This window comes from Mobula hypostoma, chromosome 23, assembly GCF_963921235.1.
Source record: "Mobula hypostoma chromosome 23, sMobHyp1.1, whole genome shotgun sequence".
Taxonomy (NCBI): domain Eukaryota; kingdom Metazoa; phylum Chordata; class Chondrichthyes; order Myliobatiformes; family Myliobatidae; genus Mobula; species Mobula hypostoma.
Genome location: NC_086119.1, coordinates 10,820,212 through 10,847,407, shown reverse-complemented (window position 1 = coordinate 10,847,407; position 27,196 = coordinate 10,820,212). Strand labels below are relative to the sequence as shown.

The 27,196-nt window shown below is 45.6% G+C and overlaps 1 protein-coding gene across 1 annotated transcript in view; it reads right to left on the bottom strand.

The window, feature by feature from the left end:
• Window positions 1-27,196, bottom strand: part of nxn (nucleoredoxin) — a 169,972-nt gene that overhangs the window by 17,910 nt on the left and 124,866 nt on the right. The window contains exons 6-7 of the mRNA XM_063031226.1: window positions 13,309-13,488; window positions 7,839-7,960 (exon numbers count right to left, since the gene is read on the bottom strand). Of these exons, the coding sequence (XP_062887296.1) occupies window positions 7,839-7,960; window positions 13,309-13,488 (302 nt within the window). The remainder of the gene's footprint in view (window positions 1-7,838; window positions 7,961-13,308; window positions 13,489-27,196) is intronic.

The following is a 27,196-nucleotide window of genomic DNA, read 5'->3' as shown; positions in this document are numbered from 1 at the left end:
CTGCGCCTGTTACGTCCCTCCCCCACACTTGCCGGGACTCATTGTGGCCCGCAGTCAGATGAAGTCCAATGGGAGGCAAAGGTGACCCCCCCACCCCCCACCCTCAGTGCTGCACCAGTGGGGTGACACGGTAGTGTGGTAGCTACTGCCACGATCTAGAGGGCCAGCCGTAAAATCGGAGTTCAATTCCTGCCGCTGTTTGTAAGGAGTTTGTACGTTCTCCCTGTGACCGCGTGGGTTTCCTCCGGGTGCTCCGGTTTCCTCCCACGTTCCAACGATGTACGCATTGTAGTCAGTGAGTTGTGGGCGTGCTATGCTGGCACTCGAAGCGTGGCGACACTTGCGGTCTGAGTTGGTTGTTGACGCAAACAATGCATTTCACCGAGTTCCTCTAGCGTGTTGTGAGTGTTGCTTTGACCCCAGCATCTGCAGAGTATTTTGCGTTTGCATTTCACAGCATGGTTTGACGTTTCGATGTACACGTGACCCAATTTAATCCCTAAACATTTTAACAACAAGATCCACACTCTTTATTGATGCAGTGTAGAAGACAATCGTATCTGGATACATCACAGCTCAGCTCGGTACAGCAACTGCTCTGTCTGTGACTGTAGAGAGTTCTGGACACAGCTCGGCACATCACAGGGATACGCTCGGACCGATGGTTTGGGATGTGTCTATTTTAATGCAAGGAGCATCATGAACAAAGCAGATGAGCTTAGAGTGTGGATCAGTACTTGGAGCTGTGATGTGGTGGCCATTACAGAGACTTGGATGGCCCGGGGGCAGAAATGGTTACTTCGAGTGCCAGGCTTTAGATGTTTCAGAAAGGACAGGGAGGGAGGCAAAAGAGATGGGGGTGTGGCACTGTTGATCAGAGATAGTGTCACTGCTGCAGAAAAGGAGGAAGACATGGAGGAATTGTCTACAGAGTCTCTGTGGGTAAAAGTTAGGAACAGGAAGGGGTCAATAACTTTACTGGGTGTTTTTTTATAGACCACGCAATAGTAACAGGGACATCGAGGAGCAGATAGGGAGACAGATTCTGGAAAGATGCAATAATAACAGTGTTGTCATGGTGGGAGGTTTTTTATTTCCCCAATATTGACTGGCATCTCCCTAGAGCAAGGGGTCTAGATGGGGTGCAGTTTGTTAGGTGTGTTCAGGAAGGTTTCCTGACACAATATGTAGATAAGCCTACAAGAGGAGAGGCTGTACTTGATCAGGTATTGGGAAATGAACCTGGTCAGGTGTCAGGTCTCTGGTCTCTCAGAGGGAGAGCATTTTGGAGATAGTGATCACAATCCTATCTCCTTTACCAGAGCATTGGAGAGGGATAGGAACAGACAAGTTAGGAAAGCGTTTAATTGGAGTAAGGGGAAAATATGAAGCTATCAGGCAGGAACTTGGAAGCATAAATTGGGAACAGATGTTCTCAGGGAAATGTATGGCAGAAATGTGGCAAATGTTCAGGGGATATTTGCATGGCATTCTGCATAGGTACGTTCCAATGAGACAGGGAAAGGATGGTAGGGTATAGGAACCATGGTGCACAAAGGCTGTTGAAAATCTAGTCAAGAAGCACAGAAAAGCTTACAAAAGATTCAAAAAACTAGGTAATGATAGAGATCTAGAAAATGATACGGCTAGCAGAAAGGAGCTTAAGAATGAAATTAGGAGAGCCAGAAGGGGCCATGAGAAGGCCTTGGCGAGCAGGATTAAGGAAAACCCCAAGGCATTCTACAAGTATGTGAAGAGCAAGAGGATAAAACGTGACAGAATAGGACCAATCAAGTGTGACAGTGGAAAAGTGTGTATGGAACCGGAGGAGATAGTGGAGGTACTTAATGAATACTTTGCTTCAGTATTTACTATGGAAAAGGATCTTGGTGATTGTAGGGATGACTTACAGTGGACTGAGAGCTTGAGCATACAGACATTAAGAAAGAGGATGTGCTGGAGCTTTTGGAAAGCATCAAGTTGGACAAGTCACCGGGACCGTACGAGATGTACCCCAGGCTACTGTGGGAGGCGAGGGAGGAGATTGCTGAGCCTCTAGCAATGATCTTTGCCTCATCACTGGGGACGGGAGAGGTTCCAGAGGATCGGAGGGTTGCAGATGTTGTTCCCTTATTCAAGAAAGGGAGTAGAGATAGCCCAGGAAATTATAGACCGGTGAGGTCTTCAGTGGTTGGTAAGCTGATGGAGAAGGTCCTGAGAGGCAAGATTTGAGCATTTGGAGAGACATAATATGATTAGGAATAGTCAGTATGGCTTTGTCAAAGGCAAGTTGTGCCTTATAAGTCTGACTGAATTTTTTGAGGATGTGACTAAAAACATCGATGAAGGTAGAGCAGTAGATGTAGTGCATATGGATTTCAGCAAGGCATTTAATAAGGTACCCCATGCTAGGCTTATTGAGAAAGTAAGGAGGCATGGGATCCAAGGGGACCTTGCTTTGTGGATCCAGAAATGGCTTGCCCACAGAAGACAAAGAGTGGGTGTAGACGGATCATATTCTGCATGAAGGTTGGTGACCAGTGGTGTGCCTCAGGGATCTGTTCTGGGACCCCTTCTCTTCGTGATTTTTATAAGTGACTTGGATGAGGAAGTGGAGGGATGGGTTAGGAAATTTGTTGATGACACAACTGTCAGGGGTTACAGCGGGACATCGATAAGATGCAAAACTGGGCAGAGAAGAGACAGATGGATTTCAATCCAGGTAAGTGTGAGGTGGTTCATTTTGGTAGGTCAAATATGATGGCAGAATACAGTATTAATGGTAAGACTCTTGGCAGTGTGGAGGATCAGAGGGACCTTGGGGTCTGAGTCCATAGGACACTCAAAGCTGCTGTGCAGGTTGACTCTGTGGTTAAGAAGGCATATGGTACATTGGCCTTCATCAATCGTGGGGCTGAGTTCAAGAACCGCGAGGTAATGTTGCAGCTGTATAGGACCCTGATCAGACCCCACTTGGAGTACTGTGCTCAGTTCTGGTCATCTCACTACAGGAAGGATGTGGAAACTATGGAAAAGGTGCAGAGGAGATTTACAAGGATGTTGCCTGGATTGGGGAGCATGCCTTACGAGAATAGGTTGAGTGAACTCAGCCTTTTCTCCTTGGAGCGACAGAGGATGAGAGATGACCTGACATAAGTGTATAAGATGATGAGAGGCATTGATCATGTGGATAGTCAGAGGCTTTTTCCCAAGGCTGAAATGGCTAACATGAGAGGGCGCAGTTTTAAGGTGCTTGGAAGTAGGTACAGAGGAAATGTCAGGGGTAAGATTTTTTTTTTACACAGAGTGTGGTGAGTGCGTGGAATGGGCTGTTGCTGACAGTGGTGGAGGCGGATACAATAGGGTCTTTTAAGAGACTCTTGGATAGGTACATGGAGCTTAGAAAAAGAGGGCTATGGGTAACCCTAGGTAATTTCTAAAGTAAGTTCATGATCAGCACAGCATTGTGGGCCGAAGGGCCTGTATTGTGCTGTAGGTTTTCTGTGTTTCTGAACCAGCCTTCTCTCTGTGGACTCTGTCTACACTTCTCTCTGTCTCAGTCAAGCAGCTGGCATAATCAAAGGCCCCACCCATCCCAGACAATCTGTCTTCACCCCCCATCCGGCAGAAGATACAAAAGCTTGAAAGCCTGGCTCAGGGACAACTTCTATCCTACCAGTATCGGACTCCTGAATGAACGTCCTGTACAATCATTTGGAGTTTTGACTTCACAATTTACCTCATAATGATCTTTCGTCTTATTATTTACCTGCACTGCACTCTTTCTTTAACTGCGACACTTTATGCTGCATTGTTATTGTTTTATCTTGTTCTTCCCCTTTGGACTGTGTAATAATTTGATTTGTTTGAACAGGATATAAGAGAAGCTTTTCACTGTATCTTGGTACAAGTGACAACAATAAACCAATACCTATATTAAGACTAATTTTATTTCTCGGTAGGCCCTGAGAAAGTCTGAAAACCGATGGAAGTCAAAACATTCACTTTCAATTTCTCCCTACCCTCCACATTTCTTTTTGTGAAGACGTTCTTGAGAATGACTCCGGGAATGAAAGGGTTAACATATGAGGAGTTGTCTGATGGCTCTGGGCTGGACTAGCTGGAGTTTAGAAAAAATGAAACCTATAGAATGCTAAAAGGTCTCAAAGGAGTGGATGTGGAGAGGATGTTTTCTATAGAGGGTGAGTCTAGGACCGAGGGCACAGCCTTAGAATAGAGGGACGTCCATTTAGAACAGAGATGAGAAGGAATTTCTTTAGCCAGAGGGTGGTGAATCTGTGGAATTCATTACCACAGATAGCTGAGGAGGCCAAGTCAGTGAGTATATTTAATGTAGAGATTGGTGGGTTCTTGGTTAGGATATCAAATGTTACAGGGAGAAGGCAGAAGAATGGGGTTGAGAGGGTTAATAAATCAGCCATGATGGAATGCAGAGCACAGTTGATGGGCCGAGTGTCTTAATTCTACTCCTATGTCTTGTGTACTTATTGGCAAACATTCAGGGCCTGGCCTACTGGCCTTAGGCGGGAGATTCCATGATGTTTAGCCTCTGTGTCTGGGCTGGACAGCAGTGGTGAGCTGACTGAGATTCCCTCCCTGGAGAAGGGCTGGAGGCTGAGGAAGAACAGCGGCTGCTTCCCAGCAGGAGACTCAGCGGCATTATTAGCGGCAATAGAATGTCCTTAACAAGTAAAAAAACGTGTTTAGTCTGTTTCCCCCTCCACAAACACTTACACCCGGAGGCTTCTGAAAATTACTGCCATTAATAAAAAGCCACAGTAACTTCCCTCAGCTTTACGTGCCTTGTTTTTAACTCAGCCACGGTTGCTGGAAGTTCATCCTTGCAGCTTAGGAAAGGCCTTACAAACGTTTAGTGTTAGCAGGAGCCGTGGAGAGGGTTTTACCTGGCATCAATGCGCCTGGCCTCTACGGAGATACACATGGGAAGAGGTCCTTTGGCCTACAAAGTCTATCAGCCATCATTTGACACTAATCCACTCACTGACACACTAAGCAATTAAACGCATAAGACATAGGGACAGAATTATACCATTTGGCCCATTCCATCATGGCTGAATTATTACTCCCCTCAACCCCATTCTCCTGCCTGCTCCCTGTACCTTTGATGCTCTTACTAATCAAGAACTTATCAACCTCCGCTTTAAATATAGCCAATTACTTAGCCTTCAGTCATCTGTGGCAATCAATTCCACAGATTCACCATCCTCTGATTAAAGAAATACCTCCTTACCCTCATTGTAACCCTTGGCTATTAGGTTCTATAATGAGTCAAACTATAGCTGGGGAAGTGATGACCCCCTCCTGTTAGACTGTGATACCTTGTTTTTTTTATTCTTTCCCCTTCTCTTCTGGTATTTGTGTCTGTGCACTTGTAATGCTACTATGACACCGTAATTTCCTTTGGGATCAATAAAGTATCTATCAATCTCTCATCAATGTTCTAAAGGGACATCCTTCCATTCTGAGGCTGACTACTGGAAACATCCGCTGCCCGTCCTTTGGATGAGAGAGGATACCGGAGCACTCTGAGGAAACCCACGCGGTCAAAGGGAATGACATGCAGACTCCACGTGAACAGCACCTGGAGTCAGGAATGAATCCGGGTCTCCAGCACAATGAGGCGCAGCCCCTGCCAGCTGCTCCACTGTGCTGGGAGTGTCCCTGTGTTTAACAGGGCCTCGGCCTTCAGACGGTGTCCGGCCTTTCTGCGGAAGACTGGGTCTGCGACTGTGCTGGTGCAGGGTGCGGGTATCCAGCACCCACGAGGTAGGGGAGGACCTGCCTCACTTCTTTCGGAGAGCGGCAGCAGATTTCACCCTTGTGAATGCAACTGAGGGTTAACGTATGAGGAACGTTTGATGGCTCTGGGCCTGTACTCGCTGGAGCTTAGAAGAATAGGGGCTATCTCACTGAAACCTATCGAATGTCGGAAGTTCTAGATAGAAGGTGTTCCCTATAGTGTTGGCACAGTCTCAGAATAGAAAGATGTCCCTTTAGAATGGAGCTGAGGAGGGATTTCTTCAGTTAGAGGGTGGTGAATCTGTTGAATTCATTGCCACAGACGAACGTGGAGGCAAAGTCATTAGATAAATTTAAAGCGGAAGCTGACAGGTTCTTGATTAGTAAAGGTGTCAAAGGTTATAGGGAGAAGGCAGAAGAATGGGGTTGAAAGGGAAAATAAATCAGCCATAATGGGATAGCACAGTACTCGATGGGACAAATGGCCTAATTCTTCTCCTATGTCTTATAGCATAAACAGATGGCTGCCTCATTACTCTATGGGAGCTTGCTGTGCTCAATCTTTGGCTACCCCCTCCTCTCGCTCTCTCAGACACATGCACACGTTCGAAGGTTAAGAACCTGATTTGCTACAAGAGTAAAACTCTGACAATCAGGCATCCAATTTATTTTTGATGGCCCGCTCATACGTTCCGAGCGTGTGCCGCGGTTCCAGACTGTGACAGGGGCGGAAGTCCGGAATATGGGCCAGGTCTGTCCGCGGCCAAGCTCGAGGTTTGGAATACCAAGGATCAGGAACGTGGCTGGGTCTGCGGCTGGAGGGTTTGTGCATTTCCCTGTATGCTCTCCGGCTTCACTGGGAAATGGATTATACCGCCATGTGACAGGTCAAAAAGAAGTGATATGGAAGAATAGTTATACAATATCCTCTAGTCTGCACATTCTGCTAGACCGGCACCACCAATTTCCCGAGAGTGCTGGGGGACTGGAATTGTACATAACAAGCTTGGAAGCCAAAACCTTAATGAAGAGCACAATTCCACAAGCACACGCAGAGGCCCTTCAGCCCTTTCATTCATGCTGAACAAAATGCCCATCTCACCTCGTCCCGTTTGTCTCTTATCACTCTAAACCAGGGTTTCCTAACCTGGAGTCCACGGACCTCTCGGTTAACGGCAGGGGTTCATGACATAAAAAAGTTGGGAACCCCAGCTCTAAACCTGTCCAAAATGGCTTTAATTCAACCACTTTCTCTGGCAGCTCATTCTATCATACAGTCCTCCGCATGAAGAAGTTGCCCTTCAAGTCCCTTCTAAAACGTCACCCTCTCACCATAAACCTATGCTAACTAGCTTTTGATACCATTTCCCTGGGAAACAGATGCCATTCACCTTATCTGTGCCTCCGTTATCCAAGTCTCTGTACAGTCACCTCTTGAGCTGCTGTACTCCAAGGAGTAAAGTCCTAGCCTCAGAAGTAACACAGTTTATGAGATATCCCTTGTATCTAATACAGTGGCCACTGAGTCTATGTTCGTAGTCTTCTGCTGCTGTAGCCCGCCCACTTCAAGATTCGACATGTTGTGCATTCAGAGATGCTTTTCTGCACAGCGCTGTTGTAACACGTGGTTATTTGAGTTATTGTTGCCTTCCTGTCAGCTTGAACAGGTCTGGCCATTCTCCTCTGACCTCTCTCATTAACAAGGCGTTTTTGCCCACAGAACTGCCGCTCACTGGATTTTGTTTTTGCACTATTCTCTGTAAACTCTAGAGATGTTGTGCGTGGAAGTGTCAGGAGATCGGCAGTTTCTGAGACACTTAAACCTCCCCGTCTGCCACCAGCAATCATTCCATGGTCAAAATCACTTAGATCACATTTCTTCCCCATTCTCTGATGTTTGGTCTGAACAACAGCTGAACCTCTTGACCATATCAGCATGCTTTCATGCATTGAGTTGTTGCCACATGACTGGCTGATTAGATATTTGTATTAACCAGAAGGTGTACCTAATAAAGTGGCCACTGAGTGTACATTTGCAGAGAGTATCATCTACCTACCTCTCCTGCTACAAAGAACAACAGCGGGGGATCCTCCTCCTTCGCTTTGTGCTCTGAGAGAATTTTTTCTGCGATCGGCTGGATCAGTTGTTTAGCTGGCTCCAGTTCCTCCTCTTCTGAATCTAAGGGAGAAGTTAAAACGGGAAGAGTCACCGGCACGTTGCAGTAAAGCATCCAGAAGGTGGAAATGGGAAATAAAATGGTAGCTGTAGGCCCATTACTACTTAATCCCTGTCGACACCCACTGACAGACCGCAACCCCCCCGCACCTCTCCTTACTCTTGCCTTCCCTCCTTTTGTTCTCCCTCTCCACTTTCAATTCCAACTTCTTCCAGTTCTGATTAAGAATGATTGATCTGGTATGTTATTCTCTTTTCCTCTCTCTCCACAGATGCTGCCTGACATGCTGGGCATTGACAACAGGAGAATCTTTGAACATTGTACAGACATTTCGGCCCACAATATTGTGCTGACCCTTTAATCCACTCTAAAATCATTCCAAGCCTTCCCTTCCATATAGCTCTCTGTTTTCCTATTGTAGAATATAGAACCCCCCAGCACAATACAGGCCTTTTGGCCCACTATGTTATACCAACCCTTCCTACACAGCCCTCCATTTTTCTCTCAACCATGTGTCTACGATCCAGTGAGACCTCCCTCATTCTTCTAAACTCCAGCAAGTATGGGCCTGAAGCCATCAAATGCTCATATTACCCCTTTCATTCCCAGAATTATTCTCGTGAACTCTGGACTCTCTCCAATGCCAGCACATCCTTTCTTAGATAAGGGGCCCAAAACTACTGACAATACTCCAAGTGCAGTCTGACCAATGCCTTATAAAGCCTCCGCATCACATCCTTGCTCTTATATTCTAGTCCTCTCGAGATTAATGCTAACATTGCATTTGCCTTCCTCACCAGTGGAGACCAGGAGAAATTGCTCTCCCTCTCCCCGCCACATTGGCATGAACTTTCTAGCTCTTATAGTCATACAGCACACTAAAAGGCCCTTTGGCCCATCTCCTCCATGCTAACAATGGTGCTATTTGCCCACACTGGGTTCCCAACCTGAGGTTCACGGACCCCTTGCTCAACGGTATTGGTCCACGGCATAAAAACAGTTGGGAACCCCTGGTCTAAACTTTTCCTGTCAGGTACTCATCTAAGTGATTTTTAAAGGTTGCTATTGTATCTGCCCCAACCACTTCCTCTGGCAGCTCATTCCATATATACACTACCTTCTGTGTTAAGTTACCATCCCTTTGGTGCCTTTGAGATCTCTCCCCTATCCCACTAAACCTAGTTTTTATTCCCCTTTGATGGTCTGAATTCCTCCTCACAGCCCTCACTTCCACTATCTTCCAAAAGTGCCTCCCCTTCCTCCAAGTAGTCCGCCAGGTTTTATGTATAAAACTCCCGAACGTATTTAACGAATTGAAATTCCCCGGCTGCTCGAGCTCTCTGTGTGCTATTCCAGTAACTGAACCCCCACACCGGGCAGCCCCCTCTGGAAACGGGCAGGAGATGCGGCAACACGAAGTTGCTTCATCATGGTCTTTATTGCCGCAGCACTTGATGAGTTAAAAGAGCACCCGGTAAAGTGCTCCCGTGGCGTTGGGGAGGGAGGGGAGGGAGGGGCGGCTGGGGCAGAGCTCTGGCTGAGGAAGCAATAAACCCACTGGTGGAATTTAGAGGGTAATATAACCGAGCAAATGAACTAATTAGAAGCATTAGAGAGGATAGTAATGATTGGGGAGGGCAATAACAAGGGCAGTAAAATGATTAACAAGTTTAGCAGAAGCCTGGAGAGGTTTGGCTGGGTTCACGCTTGCTATTCTGTTGTAAACAAAGTACCGAGTCGTGTGGGAAATGGGGATCAAAGGTAAACGCTACACCAATTGGTGTTAACGCAGCAATTGACTCCGAATCAGGCTTATTATCACTGACATACGTCAGAACATTTGTTATTTTGCGGCAGCACAGTGCAACGCGTAAAAATTTACTGTCAGTTAAAATAATCAATATAAACAAAACATTGTAAACACGTAGTGAGATGTTGTTCCTGGGCTCGTGGTCTGGAGGGGGAAGAAGCTTTTCCCTCAGTCGTTCAGTGTGTGTCTTCTGGTCCTGGTTCCTCCTCCCTGATGGTTGCGGTGGGGAAAGGGCACGTCCTACCTGGTGAGGGATGAATCGTGAAGGAACTGTCAGTGTGTTGGCTCAGGGAAGCTTTCATTCCCTGAGTGCGTGATGATGTAGAGAAGGGCGGTATGTGTGACTGTATTTCCGTGTGTGGTGTGCAGATGTATGTATTCTTACATATGTGTGATGTGTGTGAGAGAGGGGGGAAGAGGGAGAATAAAAATGAATATGAATGAGTCCTGGAGACTGCATAAGCGATGTGCATGTATGTGAGAAACAGATTTAATGTCACTGGCATTAATCATGAAATATATGGCTTTGTGGAGGTAGTACATTGCAATACATAATAAAATTACAAGTTACAATGAGAAATAGATGTATAATATTTACATTAGATAACTAGTGCTAAAAGAAAACAAAAGCGAACCACATAATGATACAGTCTACAAGCAGGGGTAGGCAACCTTAACACAAATGATTTTCTAGCATGCGTTATTCATTAATTTGAGGCAAAACATAACTAGATGTATTTAAATGGATAATTCCCATATTTCAAGTTTTTTATGGCATTTATCTGGCCCACCGTCCGCTCATTAATGCGCGATCCGGCCCACAGAGGCAAAAAGGTTGCTGACCCCTGCATTGTCCATTCAGGCAGTGGGGATGAAGCTGTTCTTAAATGTTGAGTGTGCGTCTTCAGGCTCCTGTACTTCCTCCCTGAGAAGAGGGCATGTCCTGGGTGATGGGAGTCCTTAATGTTGGATGCTGCCTTTCTGAGGCGTCACCTTTTGAAGATGTCCTGGATGCTGGGGAGGCTGGTGCCCATGAAGGAGCTGGCTGAGTTTACAACTTTCTGCAGCTTTTTCCGATCCTGTTCACTGACCCCACCATACCAGACGGTGATGCAACCAGTCAGAATGCTCTCCACAAGATTTGCAAGAGTCTTTGGTGACGTACCAAATCTCCACAAACTCCTAATGCAATGTAGCCTCTGTTGTGCCTTCTTTATAGAAGAAGAAAACCCTTAACTCTGAGTGGAGTCATCGGGACGCCGTCATGACGGTGTTTTTTTTAGCAGGCTTTCTTATTTTTACGAAGCCGAGTTGCTAGCTCGACGCTCAACCCAGCACGGATAGAAAGCGTGCAAGGGAGCCGGCTGGATTCGAGCTCGGGAGCCTTCACTCTGAAGTCCGGCGCTGATGCCACTACGCCACCAGCCGGCGGCCTTCTGTATAATTGCATCAATATGTTGGGCCCAGGGTAGATCCTCAGAGACACTGGCACACAGGAACTTGAAAATATTCACACTTTCTACTGCTGACCCCTCGATGAGAACTGGTCTGTGTTCCCTTGGCTTCCCCTTCCTGAAGCCCACAATGAACACGTTCCTTGGTGTTACTGATATTGAATGCAAGGGCGGTGTGTGTGTGTGTGTGTGACACCAAAGTCCTCGGTCTTCTTGTTGCTCGGCGGCCGGGGAGGGGTCAAAGCGCTCGGCAGAGGATGGGGCTTGAAGAGGCTGTGTTAAAGGGCTGGCCGGAGGCTCGAAGTTTTCGGACGGACTCAGAGTCCGCTGCGGTCGGGTGCTTCCAATGCATTGGCAAGTTTGCGGCGCTTGGAGGTTCATGGCAGGGAGAGTTTCTCCCTTCTACCGTCTGCGTGAGATGATGGGGCTATAGGGACTTTGAGACTTTTTTTTACCGTGCCCATGGTCTGCTCTTTATCAAATTATGGTATTGCTTTGCACTGTTGTAACTATATGTTATAATTATGTGGTTTTGTCAGTTTTAGTCTTGGTTTGTCTTGTGTTTCTTGTGGTATCTCTCTGGAGGAACATTGTATCATTTTTTAATGCATGCATTTCTAAATGACAATAAACGAGGACTGAGTGTCCTCATAATCTAAGTGTGAAATGTTACACATGTACAGTACTTTCTCTGTGTGAGAGACAGTGATGGTGTATTTGTACACTATGTGCACAACATAGAGTCTCTGTGTGACTAAATTAACTCAAACCCAGTGTGGAGATGTGGATCAGCAGATTACTGGCACTCAGAACAACCACAGGGCCCTTGCTGTCTACTTAAGCCCTTGGACATATCTGGGGCCCCTGGTATACACTTGAGTTTTAAGAAACCTCAATTAGCTCCCTCTTCTTCCGACAGTTTTACCTTTCCCACAACAACCTGCCTCCTCAGTTATTTTCTGATCACAATGATCCGATCATAATTGGGAATGTTGTCTGAACGAACTGGGACATCAGAGTTGACGAGAAGAACAAGAACTGACCGAGAACAGGGTGGTAGGGCAGCCAGACTGCGATCCCAGGGAGATGCAGGACAGAATCTGGGACGAATTTCGGGAAAAGTCCAGAACTTGCTCCGGTGGGCGAGGGAAGGTATGGGGAATCAAGGATGGGCACTAAGGTGTCCTGACCTATGACCTACTCTCTGTGAAGTGCCTTGCCTCCCTCACTAACCTCACCTCACCCGGCCAGTCATCGGGCTTGGTTTACACATACTGAACATGCAGAGAGCAGTCACCCCCGGCTGTCAAACCGACTGCAGTCCGAACAGGAGGCTGCTCTGTACCAAGTCATGACTTTGATAAAAGTAACACAACTGCACAACCTTTGTTTCCCACAATTACCAGGTGGTTGTGCCGAGAAGATCCGGCGGTTACCTGAAGATCGATCAGGTGATAGATATGCCCAGTAGCACAGAGTGATAAAGTCATGCTGTTTATTATGGGATGGTGAAGATGACTTAAAACTTCAAATGAATGTTGTGAAATTTTAACTAGGGTCCAGATTTTTAAATAAAATACAGGCATTTTTCACACTCACACATACATGGATTCAGATATATGGCCACACAGACGGGCACTCTCATACAGCAAACACACCACCCTGTATAAACGTGCACACACACACGTAGACTTTCTCACGCACCTTTTAATCACACACCTAACACGCATGTGGATATCACTCACACACATTTTTACACGTATGTATATACAATGACTATGCACAAACACGAAATGTGCACACAGACACACAAAGTATCACATGAGGGCACACACTCTGACATACACATTTTTATACACGTACTGTATGTACAGACATACACACACACACCGAGACTTTATTGACACCCCAGGCAGTGCGCAAGCGCGCGCACACACACGCACACACTAGTGAAGACACACACACACACAAGTATCACCAATAATGACAGAGACATGGGCACACAGACAAAGACACACACACACACACACACACACAGAGGCAGACTGAAGTCTAGACTGGGAGATTCATGGCGAGCACTTCATACCCACAAACAGAACCAGGCAGGGCCCCTCATTCAGTTGCATGGTGCTGGACTCTGTAAGTTCTAATACCGGTTTCGGATGCCACGGGAACTCTTTGCAATCCATGTCATTGAGCACAGCCGCCCTCCCCTGCCGAGTGATGATCTTTCCCTCCTGGTCGAGGATGATCAGAGTTGGAATGCCTGCATTTAAAACAGAACACCGGGGATTAGTCGGTTTCTGTGCACAGTGTCAGCAGCCCTACAGTTCCAGTGAATCAAATTCTCCCAACTTACCTCAGGGTCCCTCTCCTGTGATTGTCCCCATATCTGGGATTCAGAGCATGGAAACTCTAAGGAACAGACCTTTTGTGTTGAGCATCACCCGCCTTTTTTCTAACAGGCAGGATTCTATTCTCGAAGAGGAAAATGGCTCCGTGACTCTAGTCAAAAAGCCTGCCATATTAACAGTAGTAGCAAATATCCAAATGAGGACTTCAAAGGCCAAGGCAGAGAAAGCTTCCTTGTGTACAGCTGAACATGGGCCAGTTGTTTCTAGGAGAATAGCAAAGTCCTTCCGCTGACTGGCCTTGGACCTGCACTGATGCTGTGTGACAGGCCGACAGAAGCTTCTCAGGCCAAGGCCCAGCAGGACGGACACTGCTATCTATGCTGATACCCCCCACACTGTACTGCGGGAGGAGCAGTCTCCAAATGTTGGATGACAGCACCACAGCGGTTAGCGCAATCAATTTACCGTGCCAGCGATCAGGGTTCAATTCCGTAAGGAGTTTGCACGTGACTGTGAGGGTTTCCTCCCGGTGCCCCGGTTTCCTCCCATGTTCCACAGGTTAGGGTTAGTAGGTCACGGGCATGTTATTTTGGCGGCAGAAGTGTGGCAACACTTGTGAGCTGACCACTCCACAACCCTCGGTCTGCATTGGCCATTGACGTAAATGACGCTTTTCAGCAGCAGCAGAGAATACAAAGCAGACAGAGAACAGATGCATGGCTCCTACTATATATATATGAATATACATACATATACAGTACTGTGCAAAAATCTTAAGGACCCTAGATTTTTTAATATGATTTCAGATGGTATAGCTTCCACTGAGCCCTGATCTCAACATCATCGAGGCTGTCTGGGATTACCTGGAGAGATAGAAGCAAGTGAGACAGCCAAAGTCTGCAGAACAACTATGGCAAGCTTTCCAAGATGCTTGGAACAACTACCAGCCGATTTTCTTATAAAACTGCACGCTGGTGCACCTAAGAGAATTGATGCAGTTTTAAAGGCAAAGGATGGTCACACCAAATATTGATGTGATTTTTTTTACAGTTTACTGCTCTTTATAGTTTTTTTTGATATTCAGAAACTTTTCATTTCATTATTTTCAAAAGCATCTTCATTTTACTGAATTTTTTTACATGTGCCTAAGAATTTTGCACAGTGCTGCACATATCACATATAAAAGCATTATCAGGGATGCATCTCACCCTAACCATGGACTTTTTAACTTTCCTCCCATCTGGTAGGTGCTACAGGAGCCTCCACTCCCGCACCAGCAGGCACAGGAACAGCTTCTTCCCTGAGGCTGTGACCCTGCTGAACCTCACATCACAGCGCTAAGCAGTATTGCATCCATATTGTACTGTCTCAGTACTTTTATATTTGTGTGCTGTAGCACTTTTTTTATTCGCAGTTATTTTCTAAATAACAATATTCTTTGCATTTCTGGTCAGATGCTAAATGCACTTCATTGGCTTTGTATCTGTACTTGGCACAATGACAATGAAGTTGAATCTAATCAAATCTAATCTGCATCTACCATCACTCCTGACAGTACTTTTCTGGCACTCTCTGGAATAAAAAACTTACCTCTGACATCTCCCCTAAACTTTCCTCCGCTCATCTTAAAGGGATGTCCTCTGATATTCGCCTTGCAGCCCTGAGAAAACGGCATTGGCTGTCTTATAGACAATAGACAATAGGTGCAGGAGTAGGCCATTCGGCCCTTCGAGCTATCCACTATCAGTATCCAGTCAACAACCAACACAGTCCAAGGATGTGCTGAGGACAGCCCGCAAGTGTCACCATGTTTCCAGCGGCAACGTAGCATGCCCACTACTCACTAACCCTAACCCATACCTCTTTGGAATCTGGGATGATACTGGAGCACCCAGTGGAAATCTATGGGGTCACAGGGAGAATGTACAAACTCCTTACAGACAGTGGCGGAAATTAAACTCCAATCGTTGGTGCTGTAATAGTGTTACACTAATCCCCACGTTACTATGCCCCGAGTCAGCGGATCCTGAAGGTGTCCCAGCACTTTCTACAGCGGTGGCAGTGGACAAAAGGAACGTGTGCGTGGGATGTGAATGCAGCGGGGACTGAGGCTCACTGACACTCAAAGAAGAGTTCCGTCATCCAGCCAGAACCACGAGGGAAGGATGCTGTGACTGGACGAACCTGATCGCTGACTCTCATCAGAGAGGGAGAGGCAAAGAGGAAGTTAGGACAGGCTGGGGCTTGTGAGGAAGCGTCAGTAGATGGTGAATCTCAGTCGATATCTGAGCAGTCTGAAGGAGCAATCCAAAGATCTGCACCAACAATACTAGTTTCAAATCCTGCTGTGGCAGTGCAGAATTTAAAATTTGGATAACCCTTTAAAAGAACATTATTGAACATAGAGCAAAGTACAGACCTTTTTATCCCACTGTGGGTGCTGACCTTTTAACCTACTCTACCATCAATCAAACCCTTCCTTTCTAAAAGCCTATAACTCTATATATTTCTTCCACCGGTATCACTCACGTCCCCATCTACATCAATGGAACTGGAGTGGAGCGTGTATCAAGCTTCAAATTCCTTGGTGTCCACATTTCCAAGGATCTCACCTGGTCCCTGAACTCCTCCATCCTGATCAAAAAGGCCCAACAGCGCCTTTATTTCCTGCAGAGCATGAAGAAAGCTCACCTCTGTCCCAGGATACTGACGGACTTTTACTGCTATACCATTGAGAGCATACTCCCCAACTGCATCTCAGTGTGGTATGGCAATTGTCCCGTATGCGGAGCAGACTCGATCGGCCGAATGGCCTACTTCTGCTCCTTTGTCTTATGGTCTTGTCTTATGGTATGGGACCGCAAAGCACTCCAGCGTGTGGTGAATACTGCCCAGCGGATTATCAGCACCCAATTGCCCACCATTGAGAACATCTACCATAAACGCTGCCTGGGTAGGGCGAAAAGCATTATCACATATGCATCTCACCCTAACCATGGACTTTTTACTCTCCTCCCATCCGGTAGGCGCTACAGGAGCCTCCGCTCCCGCACCAGCAGGCACAGGAAGAGCTTCTTCCCCGAGGCTGTGACCCTGCTGAACCTCTCATCACAGTGCTAAGCAGTATTGCATCCGTATTGTACTGTCTCAGTACTTTTATATTTGTGTGCTGTAGCACTTTTTATATTTGCAGTTATTTTGTAAATTATTCTTTGCATTTCATTGGCTTTGTATCTGTACTCAGCACAATGATAATAAAGTTGAATCTAATCTAATATATTCTGTACATACTGCGCATGCATATATATGTAAGTATGCTTATTGGGAAACAACTTTTACATAACAAAAACTAATCAAGAAAATAGCTGGGATTCACTTTGTTTATTTAGAACACTATGCTGCTTGATTGGAGCAGGAGACTGCTGCTTAAGTTTCTAACTAGTGTCGCATGCGTGCACTTGTACGTGTTAGACACTACATTGTATTTAGGTTTTAAATATTGTCAGTTGCATTGTGTTTGTGTTCAAAAATCAGTGATTTTGTCACTGACAGTTGGTGAGAAATAAGCTTTGAGACAATTCAGAATTGCTTTGCTCTCTAGAGTTTCAACCATTCAGGCTTGGAGATGGCAGAAACGGCCGGGAGTGTAAATTAAATGACTTCATTACTTCAACAAGTTCGGTACTACAAAAAATTTGAAGGTATCAACAATCATCTTGAATGTTACAATAAATGTGAAGATTTGGAGGATGCAGTCCATTGATAGTGTTATATGAAGGCGGTCCATTAGCTGCACTAGGTGACTGCGCTAATTTTGTTCATTTATTGTCGATCAAAAGAACGCGGCAGTGTATACTGGATTAATTTCTCAGTCAATAACTATTAGGAACTAATACACAGTTTTGTAGTATTGTAGTAGTACTCATACTGTTCTAATGTGTTCTTCATTTCATTAAATACAAAATTTGTTACTAAGATATATGGTAGTTTGTCTTTTTATACCTTTTTAACTATTTCCATGAAACTTTGGCTAATTGGGGCAACCGTTTAACTGGACCAAAATGTACTGGTACTGATGTGTCCCAACCGGAATCCACTATAATTATCAATGGAGGAATTCATCCGTGTTACATTCTTTTGACTGCAAATGAACAGAGCGGAGGTTGATAATTTCTCGATTAGCAAAGCTGAGAAAGTTTATGGAGCACGGGACAGAGAGGAATCATGAATCAGACATGACTGAATAGCAGAGCAGACCCAGATGACCTAATCCTACTTCTATGTGGTTTGGTCTAATATGTGTATCTGTCCAAATATCTTTTAAATGTTGTTATAGTTCCTGCTTCCTCTTCCTCTGGCAGTTCATTCCAGAAATGGACCACCTTCTCGATTTAAAAAAAAGTTCCAATTAAATCTCTCCCCTCTCACCTTAACCTCATGCACTCTGGATTTGCCAACCCTGAGTAAAGACATAGAACATAGAACAGTACAGCACAGTACAGGCCCTTCGGCCCACAATGTTGTGCCGACACTCAAACCCTGCCTCCCATATAACCCCCCACCTTAAATTCCTCCATATACCTGTCTAGTAGTCTCTTAAACTTCACGAGTGTATCTGCCTCCACCACTGACTCAGGCAGTGATGCCCTGGGGAAGAGGCGCTGGCTATCCACTCTATCTATTCCTATTAAGACGGTGCGCATTCACCCTATCTATGCACCTCATAATTTTATACTCCTCTCTAAAATCACCCCTCACTCTCTTACACTTCACTGAATAAGGTACCATACCCTGAACAAAATACTCCAACGTCATGCAGAAGTGCAACATAATGCCCCTCTCCCCACCTCCTATACTTAATGCCCTGACTTTGGAGTAAGCCTTCAGAGGAAAGAGTCCTGCCAACCCACTCACAGCTGAGATAATGAGATCCTTTGTTTAGTTCTAAAATTCTAGAAAATTCTCCAACCCTACTCCCTTTCCCTCACGTAGTTTAAACTGTCTGCAGAGTCACTCCAAACATGGGCAGCGCGGGGAGAGGGCGTGGAAATGGAAACCTTTCATTCCTTTATATCGTAGGATCACAAGACATGAGAGCAGAATTACACCATTCAACCCATCAAGTCCGCTCCACCATTCCATCTGGGCTGATTTATTATCCCCCTCGTCCCTATCCTCCTACCTTCTCCCCATAGCCTTTCACACCCTGATTAATCAAGAACCTATCGACCTCTGCTTGCTTATACACACACACACACACACACGGCCTCCACAGCCGTCTGTGGCAATGAATTCCACAGCTTCACCACACTCTGGCTAAAGAAATTCCTTCTCATCTCTGTTCAGAAGGGGCATCCTTCTATTCTAAGGATGTGCCTTCTGGTCTTAGACTCCAATATAGGAAATATCATTTCCATGTCCACTCTATCTATATTCGGTAGGTTTCAACGAGACTCCCCCACATTCTTTTAAACTCCAGCGAGTACATGCTCAAAACCATCAAACCCTCCTCGTAGGTCAATCCTTTCATTCCTGGGATTCCTGAGCGCCTCCTCTGGACTCTCTCCAACGCCAGCACATCGTTTCTTTGATTCAGGGCCCAAAGCCGCTCACTAATGCCCGATAAAATCTCAACATTACATTCTTGTCCTCTCAAAATGAACGCCAACATTGCATCTGCTTTCCTTAGTCCCAACCCGACCTGCAAATTAACCATTGGGACTCCCATGTCCCTTGCACCTCTGATTTCTGAATACACTCCCCATTAAAAAAAAAGTCTACACCTTTCTTCCTTCTACTATACACCACCCTATACTGAATTCTCCCTGTGACTTCTTTGCCCAGTCTCCTAATCTCTCCAAGTCCATCTGCAGACTCCCTGCTTCCTCAACACGACCTGTGCCTGTATCATCTGCAGACTTGGCCACAAAGTCAATTCCATGGTCCAGATCATTAACATATAACATGAAAAGTAGCGGACCCAACACTTTGGTCATCGCTGATTATCTGGACTCTGATAACTTGTATAGGTCTCTCAATCACACTTTATTTACTTGGTCTGGCCCCTGTCATTAAACTGTTCAAATGTTTGAACTAAGACATGCTATTTCTAGGCAGAAAGTAACTAGTCAGATACAGGTATTTACCAACTGAAAACATTGTGCATGTTCAAATTCCTTATTTGCATAATCAGTCACCAATTACAATATGATAATACAGGTATTGATAGCCAATAGAATCTACACATTAAAGACCAGTAATACTTTGAATTAGTAAAATAACTTTCTAATAGGAATCGTCACCGAAGAATTCTTTATTTGCATTCTTGTCTTGGTATGCCAAATAGCAAGACAAGTATGCTGTTGCAGGAAAGCAGCATCCATCATCAAGGAGCCCCCCCTGCCCACGACATGCCCTTTTCTCGATGCTGCCATCTGGAAGGTGGTACAGGGGCCTCAGGACTCGCACTACCTGGTTCAGTAACAGTCACTACCCCTCAACCACCAGGCTCTTGAACCGGGGGGGGGGGGGGGAATAACTTCACTCAATTTCACTTGCCCCATCACTAAAATTTTTCCACAACCAATGGGTTCATCCTCAAGGACTCTTCATCTCATGTTCACAATATTTATTGTTGATTTATTTATTTTCATTTGTGTTTGCACAGTTCGCTGCCTTCTGCACTCTGATTGAACACTGAAGCTGGGCAGTTCTGTTATGATTATTATTCTATGGCTTTATTGAGTATACCTACAGGAAAATGAATCTCAGGGTTGTGTATGGTGACATATATGCACTTTGATAATAAATTTACTTTGAACTTTGAAATAGCCTGGCCCCGTGCTGCGCAAAGGGAAGCTATGCTCTTTAAGGATCTCTCTTCAAAAGACTCACTTGCCTGCGTTGACTACATGCTATCTGTAAACTATCCTTGCCCGGATGTGACCTTAAACCTCGCCTTACTGCATCTTCCTCACCATCAATCACCCGTTCCTAGGCTGTACCCGTACACTAGGGGCAACTTCAAGCAGGTAATTAACCTAACACTCACAACACGCTGGAGGAACTCGGCAGGTCGGGCAGCATCCGTGGAAACAATCAGTCAACGTTTCGAGCTGGAACTCTTCGTCAGGACTGTAGAGGGAAGGGGCAGAGGCCCTATACAGAAGGTGGGGGGTGGGTGGGAAGGAGAAGGCTGAAGGTTCCAGGTGAAAAACCAGTAAGGGGAAAGATAAAGGGGTGGGGGGGGGGAAGCAGGAGAGGATAGGCAGGAAAGGTGAAGAAGGAATAGGGGAAAACACAATGGGTCGTAGAAGGAGGCAGGATCATGAGGGAGGTAGTAGGCAGCTGGGGGAGGGGGCAGAGTGAAATAGGGACAGGGAAAGGGAGGGGGAGGGAATTAGCAGAAGTTGGAGAATTCAATGTTCGTACCAAGGGGCTGGAGACTATTGCTCCTCCAACCTGAGTTCAGCCCCATCATGGCAGTAGAGGAGGCCATGTATGGACATATCTGAATGGGAATGTGAGCAGAGTTGAAGTGGGTGGCAACCAGGAGATCCTGTCTACTGTGGCGGACAGAGCGGAGGTGCTGCACATCTTTGGGGTGTGGGAGAGAACCTGGGGGAGGGGACACACAGTCACAGGGAGATTATACAGACTCCACATCGACAGCAGCTCAGGTCACGATCAAACCTGGGTCAATGGAGCTGTCTCACCCTTCTGGACAGGGCGTCCAGTATCTCTCCGCTAAGTCTCACAAAACACAATGCCAACGCTGAGTGGACCTTTATCAAACACCTTTATTCCACGCAAGGGGAAGTTCACCTCCATTCCCATCAGGAGATTTCCAACACACCTTTTACAAAGAATTCTTTTTATACACAAGAACAAGGTGAAGTTACTATCTCCATTGAACACAGTCCTCCGAATCATCAATGGACACGTTTGTGGTGGTCTGCCATCTGCAGCTGACTCATCTCTGCTACTTCCTTACTCTTGCACAATGTTCAGTACACTGCATGCTTGTAGTCACGTATTCCTTTAGTAAACACACTTCTTATAGTTCCTTCTTGTTACCTTAATCACACTCATATATTGCAAGGTATTAGCTTAGCACTCTGGGGTTGTACAACTCCATTTTATCACATCGAATGGTTACAAAAACACACAGTTCAATACATAAATCCACATGGGTAAACCTAAAGCCTGGTTTATAATTCTGTGTCAACGCATCGCTGCAAACCCTACGCAAAGCCGACGTGGAACCCTACGCGAGAGCTTGCGTTGCTGCGACACGCACCTCTCCCAAAATGTAACCGCGTGTCGCGGCAACGCAGAACACAACAGCTGTGATTGGTCCGCTTGGTAGCATCACATGTCATCCTACGCTGCAATAGCTTCCCATTGGGCGACTGAAGGGCAGGGAAGGAACTCTGGCTGCAATGCTTTCCATAAAGCTTTACAGACCTCCAAAATTATGGCGGACACATTTCGCACGAAAAAAGACGCTCACGTCTTGTTTACCCCAAGACTACCATGACCATGAAGCCTTGCGCGGGCAGGTGTGTGCGCATGCGTGACGTGCGCGAATTGCCGAGTGATGCAGACACACCAACGCACAAGTATAAATGCTCACAACGCGCGTAGGTCACTTGCATAGGTTACGGCGTCCAGTTAATGCAGAAGTATAAACAAGGCTTAAGACGGGCTGAACAATTTGTTTTAATGACGTAGCTTCCTTATAAAGCAAACCCTGCAACCATCGTTTCAGTCTCCAATCTCACCCATCCCATTCTCCCCTTTATACCCATCAACACCCCCCCCAACGATGTCTTGACCTGAAACGTCCGCAAATCTTTTCCCTCACCAGAGATACTGCTTGACCCACTCAGCTCTTTCTTGCTGCTCCTGACTCCAGCGTTGGCAGCTGCTTCTCGTGCCTCCTGTGACCATCTCTGAGGTTAAAGGCAGTCTCTTGTGTTAGCATGGGAGCTGAACGTTGCTCCCAGAGTTCGCCCCGACATCAGTCAGCAGCTAGGCCACCTGGACTCTGTCCTGCCTCTCTCCCTCAGCCATGTCTCAGAGAGGCGTCACTCAGACAACATGGCAGTGTGGGATCCTGGTGCTTTAGCCATCCAAAGCTTCTTCAGGAGTCAAGAAAGAGGCCTAAAATTTGTTGATTATGATTTTATTAAATGTTACAAGAGAAAGAAGCTCAAGAGATCAAAGAAAAAGACCATATCAAAAAGGATTTGTGGTCTTCTCATACTCAGTTTCGAGATGACAGAATTCCACTGATAACAATTAACCTGCAGTACACTTAGTGGCTACTTAATTCTCTACCCCCATACCTAACAAAGTGAACACTGAGTACATGTTTGTGGTTGTCTGCTTCTGTGGCCCATCCACTTCAAGGGTCGACATGTTGTGCGTTCAGAGATGCTCTTCTGCACACCACTGTTGTAACATATTCTTACTTGAGTTACTGTCACCCTCCTGTCAGCTATTCTCCACTGACCTCTCTCATTAACGAAGTAATTTTCGCCCACAGAACTGCCACTCCCTGGATGCTTTTTTGGGGTTTTTTTGCACCATTCTCTGTAAACTCTACAGACTGTGTGGAAGTCCCAGGAGATCAGCAGTTTCTGAGGCACCCAAAACACCCCATCTGGTACCAACAAGCATTCCACAGTCAAAATCACTTAGACCACACTTCTTCCTCATTCTGAGGTTTGGTCTGAACAACAACTGAACCTCTTGACCATGTCTGCATGTTTTTACACATTGAGTTGCTGCCACATGATTAGATATTTGCATTAACAAGCTGGTGTTCAGGTGTACCTAATAAAGTGGCCACAGAGTGTATAAAATAGCCAGATTCTTGTGAAGTGACACCCGATACTGAAAACTAAGAAGTTTCTAGAGAGAAAAAAAAACAGAAGCAGCTGTACTGGAAAATTCACTGAACAAGTACACGTATATTCGGCAGGACTGTGGGTTTTGGCCCGAAATGTCAGACTGTACTTTTTTCCATAGATGCTGCCTGGCCTGCTGAACTCCTCCAACATTTTGTGTCTGTTGCTCGGATTTCCAGCATCCGCAGATTTTCTCTTGTTTGTGACATGTATATTGGTGATTGGATGTGCTGGGGCCAGCCCACAAGTGTCACCCTGCTTCTGGTTGTTAACATAGCATGCACACAATTTATTAACCCTAACCCCTACGTCTGTGGACTGAGGGAGGAAACCAGAGCACCCAGAGGAAACCCACACAGTCTCAGGAAGAATGTACAAACTCCTTACAGACAGCGGTGGGAAATGAACCCCAGCTGGTGATTGTTGGCACCGTGAAGTATTGCGATAGCCGCTATACTACAGTGGAGCCGTAGGGCACAGTAACAGGCCTTTTGGCCCATCTGATCTGGGCTGTTCATCAAGCACCCACTGACATAACTAGCGCCGGCCACTACTCTACTGTGCTGCCCCTCAGGGAACGGGGGATCACTGGGCTGCAACTATACATACACACAGACAAGACGTGGCGTTATTCATCCAGCTCAGAGGCAGCTGAGGGCTGGGCTAAGGAGGAAGTGTGAAGTGTTGAATTCCATGGAGCTGAGTTCAGATCAAGCAGAACAGAAGAGGAGGAGCCTGTGTGAGCAGTGAGTGTGCAACGCCACAGCTCACACTCTGTAATGTACCGTAAGAATCTGAAGAATTCTGTGGTAATTAAGCTTCTGGAGTTCTCCTACACTCCCAGTGTCCATAACCAAATACATTCGAGGTTTAAAAAAAAACACATTACAAATGGCTGTTATACTCTTGAGGGCAATTGGGAGAACTACTTTAGGAGGGGCTAGGGATAGGAGATCTGGTTACAATTACAAATTGGTGTTGAAAACAAAAGGTGGTGTGTGAGTGGGCCACACAGATCCTGTCACACCAGGTGATAAGACATGCCAACAGTCCATAGATCAGAAAATGTCACAGTGTAGGAAGCCATTCAGTCCCTTGCCCCTCTGCAAACCCCTTTTACGTGGAATGAGGACCCTAGGTTGACAATGGAAATGGTGTGTTGGCCACCACGAATTCCCATCTGCAGAAGCAACCGGATAACCAGTGTTAGTGACAGCGAATCGGGGATAAGTAAGTATTATGAACGTCCAAGATTCAACGTTGGTAATTGTCTTTCGTCAGTACGCTGTGTAAAGGAGAACAATAAGCTTGTTACTCCGGATCCAATGCAGCACAAAAAACACAATAGTATAATAAACAGAACAGATATCAATACAGACAGTGCCTATAAAAAGTATTCACCCCCCCCCAAGAAGTTTTCATGTTTTATTGCTTTACAACATTGAATCACAGTGGATTTAATTTGGCTTTTTTTGACACTGATCAACAGGAAAACTCTCTTGTGTCAAAGTGAAAACAGATCTCTACAAAGTGATCTAAATTAATTAAAACATAAAACACAAAATAACTGATTGCGTAAGTATTTACCCCCTTTTATTATGACACACCAGATCATCACTGGTGCAGCCAATTGGTTTTAGAAGTCACATGACTAATTAAATGGCGACAACAGGAATTCTGCAGATGCTGGAAATTCAAGCAACATACATCAAAGTTGCTGGTGAACGCAGCAGGCCAAGCATCATCTATAGGAAGAGGCGCAGTCGACGTTTCAGGCCGAGACCCTTCGTCCTGACGAAGGGTCTCGGCCTGAAACGTCGACTGCGCCTCTTCCTATAGATGCTGCTTGGCCTGCTGCATTCACCAGCAAATTAAATGGAGATCTGTTTTTGGAGACCTGTGTGCAGTCAAGGTGCTTCAATTGATTGTAGTAAAAATACACCTGTATCTGGAAGGTCCAACTACAGGTGAGTCAGTATCCTGGCAAAAACTATACCATGAAGACAAAAGAACACTCCAAACAACTCCGCAAAAAAGCTATTGAAAAGCCCAAGGGATACAAGAAAATTTACAGTTAAGTCAATCATGAAGAAATGGAAAGAATATGGCACAGCTGTAAATCTGCCTCGAGCAGGCCGTCCTCAAAAACTGAGTGACCGTGCAAGAAGGGGACTAGTGAGGGAAGGGGACAAGAGACCTATAACAGCACTGGAGGAGTTACAAGCTTCAGTGGCTGAGATGAGAGAGACTGAGCATACAACAACTATTACCTGGGTGCTTCATCAGTCACAGCTTTATGGGAGAGTGGCAAAGAGAAAGCCACTGTTGAAAAAACTCACATGAAATCTCAGTTAGAGTTTGCCAGAAGGCATGTGGGAGACTCTGAAGAAGGTTCTAAGGTCTGATGAACCCAAAATTGAGCTTTTTGTCCATCAGACAAAACATTATGTTTAGTGTAAGCCAAACATCGCACATCATCAAAAACACACCATTCCTACCGTGAAGTATGGTGGTGGCTGCATCACCTATCTTCATATCGTCTGCAAACTTTGGAACAAAGCCATCAATTCCATCATCCAAACCATTGACATATAAAGTAAAAAGAATCGGTCCCAACAAAGACCCCTATGGAACACCGCTAGTTATTGGCAGCCAACCAGAAAAGGTTCCCTTTTTCCCCCCACTCTTTGCCAGCTGCCAATCAGCCATGCTTTATCCCTGCTAGAATCCTTCCTGTAATTCCTTGGGCTCATAGCTTGTTAAGTAGCCTCGTCTGGCACCTTGTCAAAGGCTTTCTGAAAATACAAGCGTATTATATCAACCGATTCTCCTTTGTCTATCCTGGTTATTATTTCTTCAAAGAATTCTAACAGGTTTATCAGGCAAGATTTTCCCCTGAAGAAACTAAGCTTACTACAGCCTATTTTATCATGTGCCTCCAAGTACCTTAAGACCTCATTCTTAATAATGGACTCCATCTGGTCCAGGTGACTTATCTACCTTCAGATCCTTCAGTTTCCCAAGAACCTCTCTAGTCATGGTAACTTCAGACACTTCATGACCTCTGACACCTGGAACTTCCACCATACAGTGAAGCACTGATGCAAAATTTCCTTGTCCCCCATTACTCTCTCTCCAGCATGGTCTTCTAGCAGTCTGATATCCACTCACCTCTCTTCTACACTTTATATCTGAAGAAACTTTTGGTATCCTCTTTAATATTATTGGCTAGCTTACTTTTATATGCCATCTTTACCTTCTTAGTGACTCTTTTTGTTGCCTTCTGTTGGTTTTTAAAAGCTTCCCAATCCTCTAACTTCCCACTAATTTTTGCTCTATCATATGCCCTCTCTTTGGCTTTTATGCTGGCTTTGACTTCTCATTAGCCACGGTTGTGTCAACTTTCCTTTAGAATATTTCTTCCTCTTTGGGATGTATATATCCTGTGCCTTCTGAATTACTTTCAGAAATTCCAGCCACTGCTACTCTGCCGTCATCCCTGTCAGTGTTCTTTTCCAATCAATTCTAGCCAACTCCTCTCTCATGGCACTCCCTCTGTAATTCCCTTTTCTCAACTGTAATACTGATACATCTGAGCTTAGCTTCTCCTTCTCAAATTTCAGGATGAATTCAATCATATTATGATCACTTTTCCCCTAAGCGTTCTTTTAGCCTAAGCTCTCTACTCAATTTTGGTTCATTGCAC